At 33.4% G+C, this 25032-nt stretch overlaps 1 protein-coding gene across 2 annotated transcripts in view; it reads right to left on the bottom strand.

The window, feature by feature from the left end:
* Positions 1 to 3586: 3586 nt before the first annotated feature.
* Positions 3587 to 25032, bottom strand: part of LOC115882449 (plexin-A4) — a 275684-nt gene continuing 254238 nt past the window's right edge. For both annotated transcript variants that reach the window (XM_030900515.1, XM_030900514.1), the window contains exons 5-17: positions 15278 to 15378; positions 12609 to 12738; positions 12384 to 12546; positions 12077 to 12285; positions 11684 to 12017; positions 11047 to 11626; positions 10411 to 10699; positions 10101 to 10349; positions 8994 to 10040; positions 8754 to 8934; positions 7983 to 8693; positions 7781 to 7926; positions 3587 to 7710 (exon numbers count right to left, since the gene is read on the bottom strand). In XM_030900515.1, coding sequence (XP_030756375.1) covers positions 7534 to 7710; positions 7781 to 7926; positions 7983 to 8693; positions 8754 to 8934; positions 8994 to 10040; positions 10101 to 10349; positions 10411 to 10699; positions 11047 to 11626; positions 11684 to 12017; positions 12077 to 12285; positions 12384 to 12546; positions 12609 to 12738; positions 15278 to 15378 — 4317 coding nt within the window. In that variant the 3' untranslated portion in view covers positions 3587 to 7533. The remainder of the gene's footprint in view (positions 7711 to 7780; positions 7927 to 7982; positions 8694 to 8753; positions 8935 to 8993; positions 10041 to 10100; positions 10350 to 10410; positions 10700 to 11046; positions 11627 to 11683; positions 12018 to 12076; positions 12286 to 12383; positions 12547 to 12608; positions 12739 to 15277; positions 15379 to 25032) is intronic.

The following is a 25032-nucleotide window of genomic DNA, read 5'->3' as shown; positions in this document are numbered from 1 at the left end:
TAATGGAAGGTTGAATAGGATATGCAAAATTAAGATATTTTAACATTTATTTTCCAGACCAAGCATAATATAGTATTAAGATGAAGACATAACAAATATTATAAGAAAGATCTTAATATAAATCACAAACTAAGTCTTAATTTAGTCTTGTATTTCTATTATTATTATTATTCTTATAAAACTAATAAGATCAAAACTCAACCTTCACCATATTGTCAAGATTTGGCATTATAGGAAACAAGAAATTACAGTAAATTAAGAAAAGAATAACAAAGTACACGATATTAAATACTGTAATGTATTTTACGATACAAACCATCTCCCTTCTAAAGAGAAAAAGATAAAACATAAAGCTTATTTTAGTCTTATCAACACACTCTTCGATAAAATCCACTAACTTGATATCTATGCTTGATATTTTTAAGAAATTATGATACAAACATTAATTATAATCAAAGTATATTATATTAGTAACATTATATAATAGGTAAAATGTTACCTCATCTCCGATTGACGTTTATTGTTCTATAATAAGACCCGTCATGGTAGTACTTCAAAACATCAATACATGCATATAATCAAAAATATTGTTGCCTGTAAATAACTAGAAATTAAATAACTTGAAAGAAATAAAATAATTCTAATAAGTTTAAAACCATTAAGAAAAAATCCGTAAATGATAAATTTTAATTCAAATGTAAACATATAAATAAATGTTATTATTATTACAATTTTATATATTATAATACTTTCATTTCACAATCTTCATTATCCTTCTTACCTTAATTTTGGATATAAAGATAAATCTGAAATTATAGAATTTGTATTATTATTGATTAACACGCAAAAAAAAATTTCAACTGCAAATAATTCGAAAATAAACTGCAATTTGGCAACATCGACGATGTGCGCTTGCGTAGTATCGATGATCAAAAGCAGCAAATATGGGCTTCAAGGTCAGCCACCGGATCCACACCTTTACCAAATTGGGTTAATTATTAGGCTTTTGGGTTAAAAATGGTGCTTTAATAAGTATATATTCTACATTACTTTTTATTTGGCCCCCCCTAAAATAAATTCCTGCATCCGCCCCTGTCATCGATCGTTATTTCCAAGCCAACTAGACGCCGTTTTTTTTCGATCATACCCTTTCATACTGTACATTCCGTTAATTAGCACCACCTGTGACTATATAAGCAAAAAGACAGTTTCGTTATGTTGTGATATAATCACAGAAGGATCACAGCAGGCGGATGAAACTGCCATTTGAATTTTGGAAACACGGCGGAGTTTCTGCCAGTAGAGGGATAGATGGCGCTGCGTAGAAATTTCATCTAAAGTCCCTAGATATTCATCTAGGGACTTTAATTTCATCATGATTTTATCAAGTCATCCACAGAGTATAGTTTAATTAACAATTCGTTTGATTCTCTGTGGAGTAATTGAGTAGTTGAAAAATATAAATATTTATATAAAATGTTGATAATTTAACAGTGATGTGCTTTGTTACCCTATGAATAAACATTGATATGAAGTTGCTTTCGCCAGAAACAATTATAATTAAATAATTTAATAAAAATTTAATTTCTAAGTGACCCGGATCAGTTAGATCAGTAAAATAAATTGAAAAATAAACGTCATTCCATATTTGGCATTGGCAATCATAAAATAATTAACTAGAAAGAAGTGTCAACTCTGTGTTAAATCTTGGAAACACGATACGCCACCGAAAGCCGTCGTTGTCGTCTGGAGAACTAATTTTCCAATTGACAGGTTATGATAAGGATATGATGGCTTTAATTTTCATTTCCGTTTCCGGTTATTCAATGGCGGGCCCTCTTTTACGGATTTTTGCGAATTTAGAGTATTTTGGACGATAGGATTGTGAAATTTAAAAGCCAAGTAGTTTAATATATAAGATTAATTCATCCCTGTGATAATTTTTATGAAATTTCTCATAATCAAAACAAATTCTTTCAACAAAATGGCTGTCTCAGAAATTTGGAAGATCATTAATTTTAAAGTTTTATTTAAGTGTATTTATATCGAATCAAGAATTTGTATAACATTAAAAGCTTAATTTTAAAGGTTGTGCAGTAATTTATGTAAGTGTACGCTTTTAGATAAATATTAAATATACAAATTTGCAAAGACAAACAAGTAATTTTTAAAAGATCATTTATTTATTTAAACGAGTATAATCACTAATCATTAGGTTGAAAATATATTTGTATTTACTTATTTATATATTTTCTATACCCTTGTATTATTTATAAGCCCTATATGTCCTGTTTTATTTGAAAAAAAAATGCTTCGAGTCATCGAGAATAGATTTAATAACAATTTTGTCCCTTGGCTTTGTGTATTATATAATGTGAATTGTAAGATGTTTCTATTTGAATAGGTCATTAAAGTTGAGATTAAAGTTATACCAAATTATATTCGGTAACTATATGTCTTTTATATAATAAATTATTTATTTATAATTTATAACCTTTTTTATAATTACTTATAACTGATTGTATAAATTCTGATAACTTTTATATATACTTGTATGTGTTGAATGAAATCACAGCCACAATAGGCCCTCGCGGCCTCAGTGGAGGGTCCCCTATGGGACCCACTCTTAGTCAAATACAATAGTGTTGAATGTGTTATATGTAATTTTATTAACAATGTTATAATAAAATAATCAAGTTACAAATTTTTCGTGTTTTATTCTAATTTCAGGGATAAATTTCAACCTAGATTAGTAATTTATTTGTATCAAAATACATTATTTTTATTTTGTAAAATGTTTTGTTACAAATAAGTTCATAATCTAAATTGAAATTACCAAATATAAGTAAAAAACTTATGAACTGGCAGTAAAGATCCATTTAAAAATATGGCGCGAACTTTTAGTTCTGCCAGTAGCCCGCTTGGATCGCGTCGAGCGCGTGTTTCCAGGCTTTAACATAGGAGTTTTCATTTCTTTCAGTTAGTTATTCTATGGATCACAGATAATACCCAGAACTGATATAATTATAGATAAATTATAGATAACTCCGGAGATGGTTTTATATTTATAGGTAACTTTAATACAGAACTTAAGCTACTTGATCATAGATTGCACATGCAGTCTACCTTATAGAATGCTTTAATAGAATAGTTGTTTCTTAATTCGCTTGTACATAGATGGTACTAGCGATAGTTTTTACAGATTAATAGAATACTACTTTTTAGTTACATGTTTTATGTGTAAGATAGCGCTAACGAGTGTCTTTTAAATAATTAAATAGGATGGTCATAGAATTGGCTAGATTAATTATTTTTTAAAGCACCTCTATGAAATTATTTAAACATAAATGAGTTTTATTCTTATAAAATAATTTAGTTTTTTTCATATATTTGCGAGTTTTTATTTGAAATTTTGTATATTTATTATACAGTGTGTTGTATTAATGCGATTAATAATTTATGCACTTTTTATTTTTCTTTATAACTTGAAATTAGATTTTTATTATATTGAGTAAATATTTTATTTATTAAAAGTTGGTTATTATCCTATCGGATATGAGGTATTTGTGGTAAAAGAAACTACAAGTTATATTTTTCTATTAAGTAGTTTAGTAACTCCATTCAGTCTTTTATAATAACATATAGTAATACATTACCATTCATATTATTACAGATGCAATCAGATATACACACAGTACTATGAATATATCAAGAGATGATGCGTACATATATAAACACAATATTCATTCATTCCAGCTTACTTACATACATACATTTAATATTTACAATTCTTCCTATGCAGTTGTCCAGAAGCAATTTTTTTGGCATAAAATTTTTTATATACAATACTTAAATAAAATTACAAAAAAAAAATAAAATCTTAATAGGGAAAAAAGGGGTTACATAGATATGAGTACGAAAATAGGTATAAAAGTGTGCCTATCTGGACATGATATGCGTAGCTGTCCATAAGCTATATTGAGAATTACATTGTTCCAATAAGGACGGTGACAATATTCGTAATTATTAAAATAAATCTACTAACATTTGAAAGAATTTACATAATTTAAAAATATTTTGAAATATAGCATACATATATTTTGTTCCCATAATAAATATTATCTGAGTGGTCAAAAATCTAACGATTATGAACTGAACAGTAGTTTGCAATATGCCTTTTTTAATTACATTCAAGTTTCCTTAAAAACTGTTGGGTAACTATGATAAATATTGCTAAACAGTTAAAATAATCACTAGATTTCGTTAGATAAAATTATCTTTGAGACGACTGCGAAATTATAGACAAAATACGGTTAATAATAGATAAATAAAAAATTGATTAAAGCGCTAGTTGTCTCAAAGTTATATTTAAAAAACTGAATATATACCTAGTTTCATTCTTTAATAATAAAAATATAAAATTATTAAACATAAATACTTAAACAGATATATCACTAAATTGAAAAATATTGCAACTTAAGAAAGATCACTGAATGTTTCTATGGCATGACTCTTAGTTAATCTAATATTCACAGATAACACCAAGACTTAATTAAGTATACTTAAAAACGCTCTCACTAAAATGGGAATGTTGTAAAGTCTTAAAAACTATAAAATAGGCAGTATAGTTATTGCTTAAAAATAATCGGTTAATAAAGTTAAAAAGAAAGGCCTTAATAATTGAGTATTGTAATGGGATATTAATACGTATCAGAAACATTCAGCAATAAGGAAATAATTTCTCTATATAAAAGTATATTTAAATTACGTATAAGGATAATTTTTTCTGACAAAATCTTCCAAATATTTTTGAGTTCAGGATAAAACGTAAATGTGTAAGCTTTTAGGCTAAAAATGTGTTACCTCAAACACTCAAATGTTTCGGATAGTATCAATAGCCATGTCTGTGTAAAGTTTGCGCGGAATAGAGGTAACACGTTATTATACTAATCGCTGCAAAATAGGGCCTTTTTGTTGTTGGATATATATGTACATATATACATATATTTGTTTTTATTTAGTGACCTTAAAATGGAACCAATGCGTCAGGTAGCTGTAGACAGCAACACTGCCCAAAACAAAAACTGTCGGTGCGACAACATATACACTTCCGAACAGAAAAGAGACACCTAATTTTACCATTTATTTTATAGTTAAAAAGCCTTTCACATTTATTAAAACACATAATATGGTGCATACCATGTGATCAGATAAGAACCACCTATCATTAAGCGCAAGGACATTTGAGTTTGAGCTATATCTAATATCATCTACGATCATAATATCATATAAATAGTTATTAAAATACTTGCTTCATTTGTTTGAGAGATATTCATATTTCTTTTATCGTAGTTATAACAAGGACCTAACTGTCAATGTCAGCCAGAGATATAGCAAAGCTCAAACTCAAATATTATAACTGAGCTAAATGTAATGTTTTTTTCTTTTGATCACAGTGTATTAGTTTTCTGTTAGGCAGTGTACTACGCTGGTTGTTTACGTAAACTTACACAGCCTTAGGACACTTACACAAAACCACATTGATAACGACCTCGTGCATAATTTGTATAGTTTGAGACATCAAATGATTGAAAGGTCGCATAAATACTACACCCTGGTGCTTCCTTTTTGCGGAAGACAATCAACAATGATTGCGTTCGATTGGTGTACCTTAGTTCTACCAGCTTTTACATTTGTGACATTGACATCGATTTTAATATATAGAAGAACCCCTTATACCAACGAAAGATAATGTTTTTATTACGCTATTGTGGTTATTATATCGAAAATGAGAGATGACTTTCAGGTGACCTGCGTTGGAGTAAGGGTTTCTGTACAGGTTGTGGCTAACATACCAAAACCTACATAGACTAAATTGAAATATGTAAAAATTGACTGATATCTGGAAAAATTGCTAGTTCGCGTCGGTAGAGTAGAAGTACGGTACAAGGTTTCCAACTGAAATATAAAAATATTAAACTGTATAAAGTTTTAATAATTATACACATATCAAAAAAGCCATTGTTAGACTTGATATTTCCAGTTAATCATCAATAATATGGACTAAGGCTGAGAGGATCAGCACAACAAAGCATAATTCTAGTATTATCATAAAAATATAGTACATTCATTTTTGGAGGCAGACACACTCAATCTACCAGAGGCACTTCAGAGTCAATGAGTGAGTACTGTCCCCGCATATACACTGAACAATTATAATTGCACAACAGCAATTCGTAACACACAAAGAATTTAGTCTGTAGGGATATGTATTGCTTAGTCCATCCTCCTGTGTTACTCCCATTTTCATTCTACTATCGAAAAATGCGTACATTAGGACATATTTACTTTTCTATAATTTCTACAACCAGTAATGCGTTTGCCAAAACACAGAAATAAAACGCTTTCAGATAATACGTTGCAAGTTGAAATGCATATGACAGACAGCCCAAAAACAATCAGAACTTTATATTTGCTGGTTTTTAAGGGTACAGTCTGTGTAGAAACTTTAACATTGTTTTGTATTTTATGTCAAGACTATATAATTGCAAAAATTAAAATCTTTTGTGATGAATATTATTTTTTAATACGCCAGATATCATACGAGCTGTACGAATTCTCTTTTTTTAATACCTATTTTTAAATTAATGTTATTAACCAATCAAACCATTCTTATGCATTCTTATTTTTTGATACTAAACGTTCTAGAAAAGGCACTTACCAATTGAGCAAATGTCATTTAAATTGCAAAGTATTTTTAAACACAGAATTAGAATACCGAAGTGACATCCACTGCCTTGATAGTATCGATTTTTTTCTTTTTTACACAATTAGGTATTTTATGTATTGTAATTTCAATACTTTGACAGATGCTTTAAAAAACTCGCGAACAGAAATTGAACTGAAATGTTATTTCTATGCCTTTTACGTCATACTTTTATTTCATTATAGACAGATAACTCTGGAGAGATGTTAATTATTTCTTTAGGGTTTGATATTTTTATTACAAAAATTACAAGCACTAAAATATTAAACTATACATATACGTTTAACTGATCATAGAAGAAAATAGATAATACCCTTAAGTAGCGCGTTTTGCTGTGTTTTATTTTATTACTACATTTAAAAGTCTTTTAAGGGTCTGTCGTCTTTGTCCACCGCTTTCAAATGGTGCCAATTCCTTAGATAATACCTATCAAACTGTGGTGTAACTTCAGATTCTGTGATTTAAATATAAATAAAATGCGGTGTGCTTGCCAGTAACACTACTGGTGTAAAATTAGTAAAAAAGTAAACGCGTTACTTAAAACGGGCGAGAGATGTTATGACCATGAGGTTGACAGTCAGGCAGGGGACTAATTTGGCGTATAACATTTATCAGCAAGCTAATTCCTGAAGTGCAGCCGAAAGGGGCGGAGCAGACGGTCTCATGAGGTCAATGCCGTCATCCGATGTCGGATGGATTGGCAGAGTGTCGTCCGACGAGCACATGAGGTCGAGCTCCGCTGACTGGCACGTCAGGTCAGGCCAATATCATGGTTGCCCCGACTCGTTCATTATGTTGTGTGCCTGTTCCAACTTGAGAGCCAAGCGTTGCTTCTGCGAGAACTCATCCTCTTCCAGGGTTACAGTGAGTTGTTCGTTGTACTTCATTGCGTAAGTGTACAGCTCGTGTAGAGCACAGTTTGTATTAAATTCGGTTGTGTGTAGCTGAAACAACACAGCATTTTAAGTAATAATTTAGTTTAATAGATAAAGTATCTTCTTTTTATATACTCACTCTAGAGTCTTCGGCTAGCATGGCATTCATATCTTGGTCAGAAATTGCAGGCATCATTTTAATATCGGAATAATACCGATCAACCCAATCTTTGTAGCAAGGGATGTCCTTGGCGTAAAGTAGTTTTGAACTTGGAGAATCCTTGCCTAAATATAGGAAAACTGAGTACTTCATATTCGCTAAGTAATTCCTGATTTCTTACCTAATCTATGATCTGATGTAGAGCAAGAATCCATGAATGTTTGAGCAACTACAGACAAACAAGCGTCAACTATATTTGACTTATGTATATCAAACACAAAATTTGGATTCTTAATTAAATTCACCCAAAACCTTAAGGGTAAGGAATTGCTTTTCCATGTGTGTACTACTTCAGGATCAGTAATGCCATGTTGCAGCGCTTGATCGTCGAGGAAATCAAACATGTATTTTATGGCTAAGGGGAGCGCTGATCCTCTGTGGGCTGTGCTGAAAATTGTTTCAAAGAGATCATCGACGAATTTTTGTAGCGTTCCCTTGGTGGCAAGAAGTCTGGTTAGGTAAATTTCAGACACCATCTTGTTGCCTCTTTCTCCTTCCTTTTGGTTATCACTGTCGTGATGTTTGACTAAATGCCACACTTTCAGTCCCTGATCATGGTCATGGTTTAAAGGACTAGTGGCTCTGCTTAACGGAGGACTTACTGAACTTAACTTACTAAGATTTAATGTTTCGTATTTGTGAGACTTGTCGTTTTTGTCTGAGAAAATACTCAGATTGTATATTGAACTTTGTTTGGACACCAAGGTGAGACATCCACCATCAGGTACTTTATAGTGCTGGAGAGTGTTTCTCCTCTTCCAGTCTCCCTCTACTTTTGTTGTGGTGTCTTCATCATACAATATTAATCTACCCGAGGTACCTGTTCGCCATTCTGAAAGATTATTAATTCATTATTAACACATAATAAGTTTTTAATTAACAGAAATTTTACCTAAATCAAGATCCTCTTTTTTGGGCCTCTGAGAATAAGGTGTGGCTCTATAAATAGTGTCTAAACATTTCTCTTTTACTTGACTAATTGTATCACAATCAAGGACTTTTACAGGAACATTTTCGGTGTTGATATCTAACCCCCCAACAAACGCTTGCTGCGATATCGACACATATACGGTCTAAAATAATAAAACAAATAGTAGTACTTAATTTAAATATTATTTAGTAATTCACTTACCATTGGTCTAAAATCTATTGATTGTCTAATCAGCTTTTCTTCACTAAGTGAATATCTGGCTTCAGAAGTAATAGCATCTACAGGGCCTTTGTCGACTTGTTGTTTTACTGCTCTAAACAACATAAATAAGGGTTCACCGGCACATTCTCTGAGAAATTTGTACAGCAAAAATGTAAACCAAGCGCTAAGCATCTTTTCGGCGACACTTTCAGTTCTGCGTAGAAGAAGCTTCGGATGGCTTTTACCCTCCATGCATTTTTCAATAAGCTCTGCCAAAAGGGTTTTGAGAATATCAGTGCAATATTCCATTTTACTCTGCAATGTAACCATTATTAGGCTTGCTACGTTTACTCTATCGCGCATAGAAAAATATCGGTTGCTTTCTAGAGTCCTAATGAATAATAGCAGGAAAGTCTTGTTCATTATGAGCTGTCCAAATAACCGGAGACCTTTTTCTTTACAAATAAGTTCTGGTCTTTCCCACTGCAGCACCGCATGATCGTCCTCGTTAGGGAAAAGAATCTTCATCGCGTATGTTCTGTAATCGAGGAATGGTATACCTCCTGACGTCAGGTCACTAGTTAAGTCTGTCATTTCCGTCTGAAGTTCAGCAAATGCTTCTTTACATTCAGCGGCTACTCTTAGCTCTAAAATATCCATCTGCTCCTGCATGTTCTTCAAAACCCTGTTACTTTCAGTAGATTTTCTTCTGTATGCTATGAGGAATACTATGAATGACATTACAATAACTATGACAATGGCTATGATAGCTCCGTAAATCGTTGGCTTTGTTAGAGGCCCATTTAAACTTTGTGGGGAAGAATAAGAGAGATGGCCTATATTGTATCTTAAGGATCCTCCTACAGTAACAATAACTTCTGGCAAAGTTTCTCCGTTTGGTAATCCTCTTTGATCAACTCCTGGAGGTTGGACTTCTGGAGGTCTGCATGTTAGTTGTTGCCTTGATAAAGAAGTTACATTACAGTAACTTGTACCTATGCGTACTTCTACATCAGATTCTTGACATGCCCTGTCGATGTTTTGACCCTAAAGGCGAGGAAAGAATTAATTAATGAGATTTTGATTTAAGTACAGACAAGAACTCACGTTGATATTGAGGTAATCAGACTTGTAATATTTAACTTCTTTGTCAAAAGGATAAAATGTTGGATTAGGGTAAAGTAAAAATGGATTAAAGTCCTTGTTTAAAGTTAAATTTTGAACTCCGGTTACATTGTCCATCCGAAAACCATACTCTAACTTTAAAGGATTGTCTGCATCTAATTTTGATTCATCTACTTCGTCTATGACGGGGCTGTTGCATACCATACTTGTGTTGCTTAAAACCGTGCATTCCTGAAAGTAAATTATTTAATACGAATGAACATAATACGACTGTTGTTTATTTAAGCCTTACACTGACAAACATCTTTTGCTCGTAGAAAACATACATTTGAGGTTTTTGTATGTATGCTAAATTTTTTCCAGTTACAGATATCTTTATTCCACCAGCAGGTATACCTTTGGGGAATTTTATCTGTCCAGTCTGCACTCCAGACTCCGCAGACTCAATAATTGGATCGTCGACGTATTCGAACATCATATTTTCTAAGTATCTATCGCCTTTGTCGAATTTCATTCTTAATTTTTTCTTTGCTATGCTATCAGACGCACTTGTAATACACAAAGCTTGATTTTGTTCCGTTCTGGAAAAAAGATCATTAATGTCGTTAAGAAAAGAAAAGAAAATCCAGATAAAAATCTCCCTTTAAGATTAATTCCTGGTAAATGACTTGGAAAAAGAGTTTATTTAGTATATATAGTGGATTTTTTGATATCTTATCAGGAGGATATTGCCTCATAAAATTACCTGCTATTTATAGGAAGCAGGGGAGATAATCAACACCAGGGGGAGATATGCTATAGAGGTTAGGAGTAGAATAATTTTACCATTATGTAGTATTTTGGAAATTCTTGTCTTCCTCTTGGAATATATGTCTGGATATATGTCTTAGAAGTAACTTTAATTATTTTTTTAATATCTGATACTTACGAGACTATTTTACAAGGCATATCTTCGAGAAAAGCTTGAATATTGCTTCCTGCGTTCATGTATTCTCCAGTAATTTGCAAAGCGGTTCCGCCTGATTTTGGACCATATCTCGGAGATATACTTGTTATGGCAGGGTCAACAAATCTGTAGTGTGTCTTTGATTCGCCTCTGTAATCTTCGACTTTAACGGTTACTGGACCTTGACGGGGTTCCTTTGTACCAGGCCCATCCACAATACACACTATCTGATTTGTTTTGACGTACAAGTGTTCGTAGGGTTGGCAATTGATTCCAGCAATACTGACGCCGGTATAAATATCTTGAAATGTTTTTCCTAAGTTGATTCCTGATATTGTAATGTTTGTACCGCCTTCCCATGGACCTAGTTCTGGACTGAATGAGGTAACCTCTGGGTTAGGACAAGTCTGGCTCCGGTTAAGCCATACCGATGTCCCTCTTTCACATTGCTCTTTGACTTCACATCTATCAGAACTTTGACACCATCCACATTCGTATTTTTCTGATAAAGCTAGGCACATTCCGCAGTTATCCGCCATATCATGACAACGGTATATTACAACTAAAAATTAATAAGTGTTTGAAAGGTATTTATGAGTTTATACAAACTGTAACTTACTGTGAATGTTGTCTGGGTTATCTAAAGGCTTGGAACCTCCCCAAATGACCGCAAAGGTAGCTGTTATATTCGGTGCTCTTGATGAGTAAGTGAATTCCATGGGATCACAGTAGATAGTGTCGCCAAGTAATTGCGCGTTAACACTCGTAACTCTCCCTTCGATGTTGAATTGACAGACAAAACGAGTTTGAACTATGAACTGCCCGATGATATGTACTTTTACTTTGATTCCTTTTTTGATGCCAGAAGACACGAGAATTTCAGGTGAATTACCCACGGTGGAGTTTATAGTTGGGCAAAAACCTGGTCCTGATCTGTAGCTTGGTCCAGCGCGCTAAAAGAAATTGTATTTTTAGAGAAAAACACCCGAAAAAGGTTTTGTGAACTACTTACGCTGACACCTGTTACTAAAATGTCGTTACGACAATTTTCTGCAGTGTCGTGAGTGCATCGATGACCATCTACACACCAATCGCAAGGAAACGATGATGAAACACACTGAGTGCACGAGCTGTAAGTGTTGCAGTCAAAGAAAGTAAAATTTGTTGCTACGAAATCAGGTCCTGAAGTCATCCGCACCGACAATTTTGCCGTAAAATGATCTGAAAAAATAGATTACCATTTTAAAAGACATTATATATATTTTAAAGAATCTGAAAACCTCTAAGAGAAGATGTAATTAGTTCTGAAAATCACTTACGCTGTCCTGGTGGTATCGAAGGCAAAGAATCAGTTCTAGGAGTGGTACAATTAACACCTGAACCTTTCCTGGTAGCATTTGTAACGAGCGTTTTATCTAAAGCGGTAAATGCACACAAAAAATGACCACTGAGACTCGGCAAATTGTCGATTACGAGGTCCAGCTAAAAGAAGATCGGATTAATTTTTTTTTTTCAATTAATGCATAATGTGCTTAAATCATTACCGTTCGAGCTGTCGTTCTCTGCAATTGATTAGGAATTACAGATGTGATGGTAGTGCATCTGCCACTTTTATAGCTGATCCAATACAAAGGGTCCTTAGCTGCATCTTGACAGTCCGATCTCAAGCTACATCTGTAAAAGACATTTTATTAAAATATATATCTCGAAATATAGATCTGTAATCTAAATTAGCTCAAAAAGGCTTAGTTTTTTTTGTTGGAAAGAAGCTCATTGTTTTAAATATCTTCATTTTATTTAATCTGTAACACAAGACAAATAATGAAAATGGAATCTCGATAGAACTGCGTGTGTTTTGTCAATTCCGCTATCGGGTAACGAACTCTTAAAATTTAAACGCCCCATTTTTTGTAAGAATTAGTAACTTTCTGGTATATGAAACGGGGTAAGCGACAGTCGATATACGTGACCTCTTGCTAATAGCAGCGGTGAGAACATGCAAGAGGGTTTTTTTTTCGTTTGGGTTTTTACAAGGTACATATAACAAGAAATTTTGATAGAATGTACGAATTAATGAGGAACGTTACTTGTTAAAAGTTGATGAGTTATTTTTTCTTTAATATATTTTTTGCCAGCAAAAACTACAAAATTAATAAGCAATCTTAATCGACTGCGGTTAATTTTTAATTTAAAACGCATCCACTTTTTTTCAAGTAATGTACTATACTGAGAAATCTGTTTCAGTCGATTCGAAAATAAAGCCAAAAATAATGAAGCTAGTAGTACTTTTAATATTAGTTGCCTTTCGGAATATTAAAAACCAGCCACCAATAGCCAACGTTTGTTCTATAAATCGGGAAAAAGTATCTAACACATTGTAGCTTGGAGCTCCCTTTGTTCTCAGCTGAAAAGTTATCTTAAAAAGGAAAAATTTCCCGAAGTTACTCCACAGTTTATAAAACAAAGTTTCACATTCAACTATCGAATACAGAAAAGACAACGTGTACACTGTGCGTTAGATTGTTTCTAAGTTCTCTTTTTTTATCTGGTAGAAAGTTTGTCGGAAAACGGTAATCGACATATTTAACATTTCAAAATGTTCTCGAATATCCTTCTCGAAGTTTTTTCCTTTAGCTCACGATGTGGGTTGATGGTGTGATTTTTAAACATCGAAATATATTCGGATGTTTCTGAATTTATAACCTCGACTTATTGGAAAAACTTTGCGGGGATACAGCCATCTTTTTTTCTTTCAAATCAATAACAAGATAGTAAAAGTCATAATAATGAGCAAATAGCCAAAAATGGGCAGTCTTTCAACTTTTTTTCCATAAAAAACTCATGAAAATTGGCGATTTTCATCATGTCACCGATTTTGCTAAGACTGTTGTTATTTACTAATTAAAAGGTGTAGAATAAGAAAATATAATCAATTGTGGTCTTAGAGAACACTAATGGATGTAGAGGACATTTTAACCATCATCAAAAATAGCTCAAAAACAAGGGTTCAAAAAATTAATTCTCTCACAAAACCAAGATATCTAAGCCTTTATAGGTGTACATATTCTAAATTTATGTAAAATTTTTTATAAATTATTAAATTTCCACAAATTTAGGGGTATGTTTACTATATTTCTAAGAGCTTTGAAATTGTGTAAAAAATGGGCATTTTGGCATTAAAAATAGGCAAAGGGGCATATTTTACTGGTTTAGAAAACCCAAAAATATGAACGAAATGTATATATCTGTCAGGCCCAATTGAATTGAGAGACTGGGTAATTTAAATTCCGTCCAAAGTGCGAATCAATAACTAGGAAGATTGATATTAAAGAGCTTCCACCTTTACAAAAGACTATTTACTTGCAGCCCGACCTCATTCAACTTTAAACCGGGAAATTATTGTCGAGCGATAAAATGGAAACCCGTCTAGTAAAAAGTTTTCGTTTGTGTAGGAAATACCCGGACTTATTAAAGATTTTAAGTTGGAAATGGGCCTCGAATAACGTGGCAAGAAAACTCAAAACGATTTCATTATGAACGGAATAATCTAAATGCAAAATGCCGCAATTTTCAATTGAATAACACCTTATTATATTAACCTGTAAACTGTAAATGGTTAAATATGGCATGATTTCCTTTTTAACATTTTACTACAGCATAAAAAAATACATACCCAGAAGACATATTTGAAGAAATGAAGAAGAAGAAGGATTTTGTATAAGGCGCATCAGCCTGCTGAGCGTCTTTGAATTCTCCACAAAGATATAGATATTATTTAAGACTGTATTTGTATTATTCAAAAATAAAAAAAAAACAAATTAAAACTAAAATTAGCTAAATCAATTCAGCTGTTCCCAAGTTATCCTTTTATCAATGAGAAACATTCCATTTTCAGTCTATAATTAGACACTTCAAAGTATATTTATCGTAAACGTATTGTAATACCTTCCGATTTTGGATTAAATTTAAAAATAAATTCATTGATCTAACTCATTGAAAATGTGCCCCGATTTTACATTATTCATTTTGTCTTTCAGCAAAATATATTCAATCTGGTAAATCAATAAAAGCATAGTACAAGAGCAAGAGTTGCTTTCTTTTCCGAAACTTTACAAAGAAACGTTAATGTAAAGATGGCAAAAAGAAAAATTTCGGGGTTAATAATAAATTATTGTAGCTTCTATTCTGTTTGAACATTTATTAGCAGACTTACTTATTCTCTAAGGAACACCATCCACAATAAGGATCTTTTACTCCTAAACATTCCATGCAGTTCCTGTAGACTGTACACTCCTGAACCTTTACTTTAGACACCTGTAAAAAAAAACAATAATAAAATTAAAAGCTCTAAAATACTTATAACCAGATATAACACATAAATAAGAGCGAAATATGATAAATAGTAATAGCTCATTGGAGCGTTAGATATGTTCATAAAATGTATTCATAATAATTTAAATAACATTTTAAGATAAATTTCTAATATACCGTGTCACCGAAAAAAACGGCGTCCAGATAGCTTAGAAATGACAATCGATGACATTTCCCGTATAATTTTACATATAAAATGACAGCGATCTTCATTTCATAGCCATCGCTGACGCCGTTTTTATTCGATGTGTTCTATTTCAATCGACAACTGCACAGAATGTTTAATATCAACAACAATAGTAAATTTTTCATATGTTATAATATACTGAGACAGACATATTATTAGTGTTTTATGTTTTATATTAGATATTGTTTTTAAAATACATTATTTTGTTCTTTGTCTATTGAGACAGACATATACTGTGTAATGATGGGATAACTCGAGCGAAAATTTGCTCGAGTACTCGATTATTGAAATAACCGACATCGCTCGATTATGAACGAGCGACGAACGCAAGCGATCCTATCGAGCGAATTTGCTACATACATTGCAGATTGGCAATATTTTATCAGTATTTTTGGTAAAATATCTTCAAACAACAGATTGTTCTTTTGATTGGGACCGCATTTTACAAAATTTTACCACCTACATCGACAAAGCTTCGATGCATGATCAAGCGAAACTACTCGTCGCTTTCCACTTGTTTGTCGCTTGCCACTATCATTGAAAGAATATGCGCTCTGCGCACGCAGCTTACTGCTTGGGTTACGAGTACAAGTGCAAGCGACGGCGACGGCGACGGCGACGGCACGGCGACGACGACGACGAAAAACCGTATATCTAAATACGAGGGAAATATCGCTCGAGTGATCGCTCGATTATTGAAATCGCTTGAAACTCGAGTACTCGATTATTAAAATTCATCGGTTTTTCCCATTACTAATACTGTGTAACATAGAAATTACAACACCAGTATATGGTTAGCAATATTTATAATGTTTGTCGGTTGATTGAAGTGTAGTAAACAATTTTTATCATAGTCTATTTACAAACATGAACATTTAATTCTGTATCAATGTCCTGTTGCCCTATCTTCAGCAACTGCAAGATCCAATTTTCCAGCAAGTTAATGCCAGACCACATATTACTACAGATACCAGATACTAGAAACTTCTTCTGTAGTCCGAAAAGTCAGACTTATCTCCTATTGAACACGTCTGGGATTTGATAGGTAGAAGGCTGAGTTACTTACTACATCTTATACTGGATATGCAACGTCTACGTAATGAGGCAACATTAGTCTGGGAGAATTGCCAAGAAGAGTTACTGCCCAGAAGGAGCGTGCCAAGAAGAATTACAGAATGCTAGAATTTACGTGACGGTGCTAACTTACTATTGAATTCGTTAGAATTTCTTTCAACAAATTTGTTTGAAAATGCCATCGATTATTATTCATATTTATCCCAACTGCTTCTTAAAATATTAATAAAATATATTTACATTAACTAGGTGTTAGGTTAGGCAATTTCTACACAGTACGTACGAAACACGATTTTTTCATATATCGATGATTTTTTTCATCCTACATATAGATATGAGCGATTGGGAATTTATTTTATTTACGAGCCAATGGGCAGAAGCAATTTTTTCTTCAGACTTTTATTCAATCCAAAAGTTGGATAAAGACGAAGGTATATAAAAAAATAACAAGCTAACTGGAGATGATAAGAAAGAGACTTGGGTAAAGGTAAAATGCGTGAAAAGTTTCATAGGAAGCTACTGACATTATAGTATAAAAAATCAAAAGCTTTTTGAGACATATAGTGAGGAATTTGTGCGTATTGAATAAGTTTGATATGTATAAACTCGGAAAAATATATTTGAGAATGTGAAAATACCACGTAGAGATTCTTCGTATACTAGCTTTACAATAGTAGTTTCATTTTAAATTGGGTATAGACGTAGAAATATTATATTTATATTTAGTACAGTTACTTATAACTTCCTAGATTTGAACAACATAGAACATATTTTAGAAGATTTAAATTTGTGGGATGTGCGATTTTACTCACAAAAAGTGTTATGTTTTTAAGAATATTTCCTTAATTAATCATTATACCAATATTGCATTTTTGGTATGCAAAGAATAATGCAAGGTAAAATAAAGTAGAAATTTTAAAAGCTTTTTTTTTCAAAAATTTTTTTATTTAAAATGATATAAATGCATTAAAAAATAGTTCAGGTGTTTCAAGATTTTTTGAAACCAAAAAACTTCATTCATTTAATTTCTACATCCAAATTGTTAAATATCTATTAATAAAATAACTACAAAAAGAGGGAAAATAGAGAAGCTGAAATTAGGAGAAAAGTCGTCCTACTCTCGGTGCCAGCCCACCTAGTGATAAGGTAATGAAAAAGTAAACGAACTGATCTGAGGAATGGAGCGAAAACTCCACTAACTGTACCAGAATCGTTCTGCCTCCCAAGTGGAAACCAACTTATATCACAACTCGAGAACCTGGAAGACTTCATTCGTAATGTGAAATGGAAATCATCCAACTGTCTAAGCCACTCAAAGAAATTTCTCAGGACTTACGACCGAGTAAAATCAATAATTTTCTCTGTTTAAGTAAGAACAATCTTCGGATTTTTACGGGATTTTTAACAGGACTCTATCCTCAATGAAACCTCATTAAGGGTGAAGCTAATGCCGGGTCCAGACCAAACAGTGACAAGACAGAAACATTCATACTTACAAACCAAAATTCGGAGACTTTTCAATGTCCCGTCTCAATAGAAGAGTTTATTTAGGTAAGCTCATCAATATATGCTCAGACGCAGTCAGGCGGCACTTGGGGTGCTTATGAGCTCATGAGGTATCGTCGAGACTCGTCTGGGAATGCCTGGGTGAACTGGGAGCTCTGGCACGAAGGAACAGAATTAAATTATGGTGCTTGGGTGCCGGGCCACAGCGGCATCCAAGGCAACGAAAAAGCCGATGAGCTAGCTAGGCAGGGATCATCGGTATCCTATCTTGGTCCAGAGCCAGTACTTGGAATACCCAAATGTATGGCCCGTAGTGCACTAAAACTCTGGATCAGCAAAAAGCACAATGTTCATTGGAGAAACAGACAGGGGTACAGGCACAGCAAGGCTTTTATCCAAGGACCTAGCTCTATAACCGCAAAATAACTGCTAATGTAGCAGGAATAAAGTGCGGATTACAACAGGCCTCTTGACAGGACACATGACTGTCAAGAGTTACCTGAATAAGCTCAACCTGTATCAAGGAAGTCTTTACTGCAGACTCTGCGATAAAGATCCTGAAAAAGCGGGGCACATATAATAATATGTCATTGCGAGGCTCTGGATCGCAAGCGATACTTTTTATTTGGGAAAGCTAGGCTAGAACCGGAGGAACTATGCTCCCATCCTATCAAGGACCTGCATAAGCTAGTGCAGGGCACAGGGATAGGAGAATGGGTGCAGATATAGAAAGGGGACAAACACAATAGGTCTCACAGGTCGCAGTGTTTCCGGCAGAGGACGGTCGCTTGTTATGGAAAAAAAATGTCCCGTCTCGATTCGGTAAAGATCAAAGTGTCTATGTTTTGTTTGTATATTTTGCGACAAGTTGTCGGCGCAGTGTGGATGGCGTGTGCTGCCAACAGTCGGAGACCAGTGAATTCACACGGTTATTAAAACCCATTTGCAATAACTAAACTTTTGACTTTTTTGTACTTTTGTTATTGCGGTGTGGACAATTTGTCTCAAGTTTGTCTTGTCAGAAGTCTCCATTTTTTGTGACAAGTTTGGCTTGTTTTTGTCTCAAAATCGTGTTTATTTTTTGTCACCTTGGTCTGGCCCCGGCATTAAGAACCAACGGCGAATGCAGATTTTGTGACTTCCTCACAACAACCATTTGTGGACAACAAACGTTATGGAATAAAGTATAATTATTATTGAAACAATAAAACAATATTTAATTGCAGGCATATGCAGACAAATTATTCGATTCAAACATTGATCCTTGCTAAACATTTCTAAAAATATACAAATACAGACCGCGTATTTCATATTGAATTTCGTAATATTTTTATTTGAGCCTGCGGTCATTATTGGATTTCGGAAAATAAAAATGCATGAAAATGAAAATTCTACAGTGGAAAGAGATGAAAAAAAAGAGCTAACTTTATTGCGATATTCGTGGCCTAGGGCAAGTTGAGTGGAATTTCGTTAATTTATTATTTGATTGGGATAACGTTTTTAATCAATTCTGTTGACTTAGGTATAATGAAATTAGTTTTGTATGAGCTCCGACTAAGTAAAAAGATCGACGGAAATGGGATTGGACGTCCGTTCCAAAACAAGTTGTAAATAAAGCCAGTTAGAATTTCGTATCGAGTTAGATAGATATATCAGAACATAAATGATTTATTTCATTTAGTTTCTGAGCATCTGTACATATAGTGTTGTTTGCAGGGAAACAAAACCTATGAGGACTATGACCTAGATAAAATTTCTGATATTTCTATATAACAGTTTTTTTTCAGAAACGATTTATATTTAACTATTTTTTTTTCAAATGTTATCATTCTATATTAGATCTTACGAACTCAAGATCCTGGAAGACTTCATTCGTAACTTAGAATGGAAATCCTCCAAAGGTCAAGAGATTCGAAGACATTTTCCAGAACTAACAACCGAGAAAAATCGAAGATTTTCCTTCAATTTAAGTGAGAACTGTCTTCAGGGTGCATCCACACCATCCTAGAAATAGCTTTATTTCATTTAGTCTCTGAGCATCTGTACATATAGTGTTGTTTGCAGGGAAACAAAACCTATGTGGACTATGACCTAGATACAATTTCTGGTATTTCTATATAACAGTTTTTTTCAGAAACTATTTATATTTAACTATTTTTTTTTCAAATGTTATCATTCTATCTTAGATCTTACGAACTCAAGATCCTGGAAGACTTCATTCGTAACTTGGAATGGAAATCCTCCAAAGGTCAAGAGATTCGAAGACATTTCCCAGAACTAACAACCGAGAAAAATCGAAGATTTTCCTTCAATTTAAGTGAGAACTGTCTTCAGGGTGCATCCACACACATTGAATCGATTTCCAGTAATTCTATTGGTTGAAATTTTTCGAAAATTTATCTGTCAAAAATTTCAATCGATACAAGGTCGTTACGCCGATACGCCGTTCCGCTTTTTCTAGGATGGTATGGATACACCCTCAGATTGTCAAGGATTTTTTTACAGAATACTGTCCACTGTCTCCTCAATGAACACCTCAGTAGATTGAAGCTACGAAACAATTGCAAATGCAGATTCTGTGGTGAAGACGGGAAAACACCAGAATACCTCATCCTTGAGTGAGTCGAGACGACAACCATTCGTGCCATAAACCTTGGTACGACTGATATCGGAGATGGAAAACTAACCCCTGTAAAACACTTATACGGGTTGTTAATTTGTTTATTACTTGCGGCAAGAGCTTTATGGTTGAAATATAGCAACCTCGGCCCGCTCGTCGAAAGACGACGCGACTGGACGAGTCGGCAGATTAGCTTAGTACTCATTTGGAATATAGGCAGTGTTGCCATTCTGTTCCACAATAAGTAACCGTCCAGTTAACAATCTGTATATGTAACCTTATAGATTCGTGTCATTTGAACATCGAACAGTGTATTCGTCTTGTATCTTTAAACCTTTGTTGTTCCAGTCAAATTTGTTGAATATTCTCTAAAGTTACTCTGAACAGCTTTGGAAAAATTGGGTTTCAAATTTTAACAAAATTATATTAACATATCGATTTTAATTTTTCGTTTGGTTATTTTTCATAAGATACCGACATTTTTTATATTTTCTCATTTTTTAACAATATATATATATATGTTACGGTTAAAGTCCGATGTCCGGTTAATGTTGACATTACCCGGTTAATCTCGAGAATAACACACAACAAAACAACCAAAAACATAACCTAACCCAAACATTAACCTAACCCAAACATTAACCTGTTAATGTCGACATTAACCAAAGATCGGACGTTAACCGTAACATATACAAAAGTGAAATTAGGAGCTTTTACTTTAGTACCATAATTACAGCATTAAATACTGTTCTGGTTGTGGGAACAAACATGTTTCTCTTTGTTCAGATTTTCGATAATAACTTAATTATTCAATTACTGTGTTGGACACATGCTACAGTAATTAATCTTTAGAACTTGTATTTAACAATAATAACGTTTTTATCATTAAGAATCACTTAAACATAAAATAAAGTTTGTGCAATTTTTAATAAGTTCTAAAAGTAGAAAAATAAATAATTTCAAACAAATATTACCCTTTAAACCCACAAACGGAACTACACAAAACATATCAATAATGCGTTGTTTACTCCAGCAACAATGCAGAAGAGTTTTAAATTGGAGTTTATACTTAAAGTCTATAAATAATTCCAGCAGAGCCTTTGGAACTGTCAGAAAGTATTTACTGAGCCTGTCGCATCACTCACTGCGATCTATAATTTAATTTCTTAACTGTTTTGTATCTTCTGGCGTTATTCGGTTAGTCGATATCCACTGATTTAGAGATTAGACAGAAAGTTTGCGGTGGTGAACGTATTTCTAGGGCTAATTTTCAGTTCAATATTAAATTGTTTCTTAGATTATTTAAGTTGTTACTGAGTTGTGTTGTGCGAGAAGGATTTTGAATTTATGTGCGTGTCAAGCGAATTTAAAATACAAAGAATTACTCTATGAACAATATCTGTTAGATATTGTAAAGACGCTTTTTAAAACTACAGCCTAATATAATTTGAAAAAGTTACAAATTTCCCTCTTTGTAGATTGTTTGGGAGGGGAAAAGTTATCACCGCGACCTTATAGATTTATTGTGTCCACCCTTCTTGAGCTATAACTCATCATAGAGTCTCAGGACTATGACAAAACTCAGTACCTGAAAGGGTTTTACAGAGATTAGTCCTCCATCTCCGATATCAGTCGTACCAAAGTTTATGGCATAAATAGTTGTCGTAAGGAAACTACAGAATCTGCATTCGTCGTTGTTTCTTAGCTGAATCTACATTCGTCGTTGTTTCTTAGGTTTCCTTTTAATAAGGTGTTCATTCATTGAGGAGGACAGAGTCCTGTTAAAAACCCCGTGACAATCCGAAGATTGTTCTTACTTAAACAACGAAAAATTACTGATTTTTTTCGGTCGTAAGTCCTAAGAAATTTCTTCGAGTGTGTAGACCGCTGGATGATTTCCATTCCAGGTTACGGATGGAGTTTTCCAGGTTTTCGAGTTGTGATTGAAGTTGGTTTCCACTTGGGAGGCAGAACGGTTCTGGTACAGTTAGTGGAGTTTTCGATCCTTTCCTCAGATCAGGTCGTTTACTTTTTCATTACCTTATCATTTGGTGCGCTGGCATCGAGAGTAGGCGGACTTTTTCCTTTATCTAATTTGTTCAGCTTCTCTATTTCCTCTCTTTCTGTAGTTATTTATATTAATATTTAACAATTAGGATTTAGGAATTAAATGAATGAAGTTTTTTGGTTTCAAAAAATCTTGAAACACCTGAACTGTTTCTTGATGCATTTACATATATTATTTTAAAAATACTTTTTTCAAAAAAGTATTAAAACTTTCTACTTTTTTTTATCTTGCATTATTCTTTGCATACCAAAAATGTAACTCTAACTTGAGCATAACTAGTACAAAGTACAAAGGTTGATTAAGAACTGCGAAGCAAAATCTGATATGCCTTGCAAGTTATTCACGAAAATAATTTCCAAGTATATAAAATGTCAAATATCAAACACACATGCGTGATAAATATTTTTCTTTTTGCAATTATACCGTGGCCTTCGTATTTATGACTGTGTTATAATTATATTTCTTTGCTGCGTGCCAACGCAAAAATAAGGATGATAATTTCATTTCGCAATTACACTGTAATAACACCTCGTTTAAAATATCCTGCAATTTACTTGACGAAGCTAACAATGGTTTAAACAAACGAATTACACTTTTTTGTCGAATGCAAGCCAATTCAAGTTTCAACAAGTTCAATCAGAACAAAAAAAAATCAACAAAACTATTTGTGTTGATTTTTTTCAAGACCTGCATCAGACCAACAATCACATATAGCATAAAAATCCGAGAGGAAACAAACAAAACCAAAAGCATGTTAAGGGTTGCTGAAATGAAGAACCTAAGAACCATAATGGGGATAGAATTAGAAACACAGATATCAGACAACAATATACTCCATATACTGCCATTACTCGCTGACGAGTATTCGACACGCATTAAAAGATGGTCACGCAAGACGTTTTCTTTCATGAGCTTTTCTGTGACTGAAAAGCCCGATACGTGATGTTATTTGTCTACCGCACTCCGGAAATTCAAAAATCTCATCGCTTTGTTGCCTCTTTACTTTTTGGTTGTCGCTGTTAACTGAGTTTACAATTCTTCTCCATTGAGTTCTATTGTGAACTGCTTCTTCCCAATGATTCTGCATGTTAATCCCCTTTAAGTTTTCGTGGAAAATGTCCTTGTACCTTTTGAGCTGTCCACCCGGCCTCCTCTTACCGTCTACAAGCTCACCGTAAAGCAGAGATTTTGGTATGCGGTTTCCTTATATTCTGCATACGTGACCAGCCCATCTTAAGCGGGATTTTGTAACCATGACTTCAATATTCTCGCAGTTAGCTTTTTCAAGGACCGATACGTTTGAGACATGATGGAACCACCGGATTCTTAAGAGTTGTCTACAATGTGGAATAGAGGACGTAGTGAGATGCACACGTAAAACGTATGGAAGAAAAATGGCTACCAAGATGGAAGAATGGCCGGCAAGACCTCCAAAAAGACGGAAAGACAGTTGGTTCCATCTCCCAAGAACTCCTACAGAGGCAACCTTAAAACTAATAGATCGACTAGTTCTCAAATACTTATTTCTTTCTTCTACTTAGAAGAAGAAGAAGAAGCAATTTTTATATGTACCTAAAATTACACCTGTGTTTACATATATGTCATCATTAAGCTTTATGATTCTTGCTTTACAAGAAAATGTAAGTAATGTAAGAAACATAGATCTTCTTTTAGAAACATGATAAATTGCTGAAATATTGGTTCATATAATTTTGATTCTTATCAATCATTAAGTCAAACTGCTATTTCTAACGGGTTTATTTTCGGAAACGACAAATTTTCTTTGTTGAAATTTCACTAGCAAAAGGCAGCGAGACGTGAAAATGTTAGGATTTACCCATAGCGCATACATAATAATTATTTTATTATGAAACTCGATGTATAATAGATATCCTTTCGCTTGACATACTTGTAGACACATTAACTGATTTTTATCTCCTATCAAATTTGTCATTTGTTAATTTAAATATCATTTATAATAACTATGTATCTCCTGTTGACTAATATTGAGCACAGTCACACTTTCTTAACACATTTTCATACCATTTCAAAATTATAATACGATAAGTACTGATAATTAACAGAGCCGCAATAAGTCAGTTTCAAAAAGACTTCAATTTTAAGTCTTCAGTCATTTCTAAA

The sequence above is a fragment of the Sitophilus oryzae genome, unplaced genomic scaffold (genome assembly GCF_002938485.1).
Source record: "Sitophilus oryzae breed Bouriz unplaced genomic scaffold, Soryzae_2.0 scaffold_177_pilon_pilon, whole genome shotgun sequence".
Lineage (NCBI taxonomy): Eukaryota > Metazoa > Arthropoda > Insecta > Coleoptera > Curculionidae > Sitophilus > Sitophilus oryzae.
This window is presented reverse-complemented; position numbering and strand designations above follow the sequence as displayed.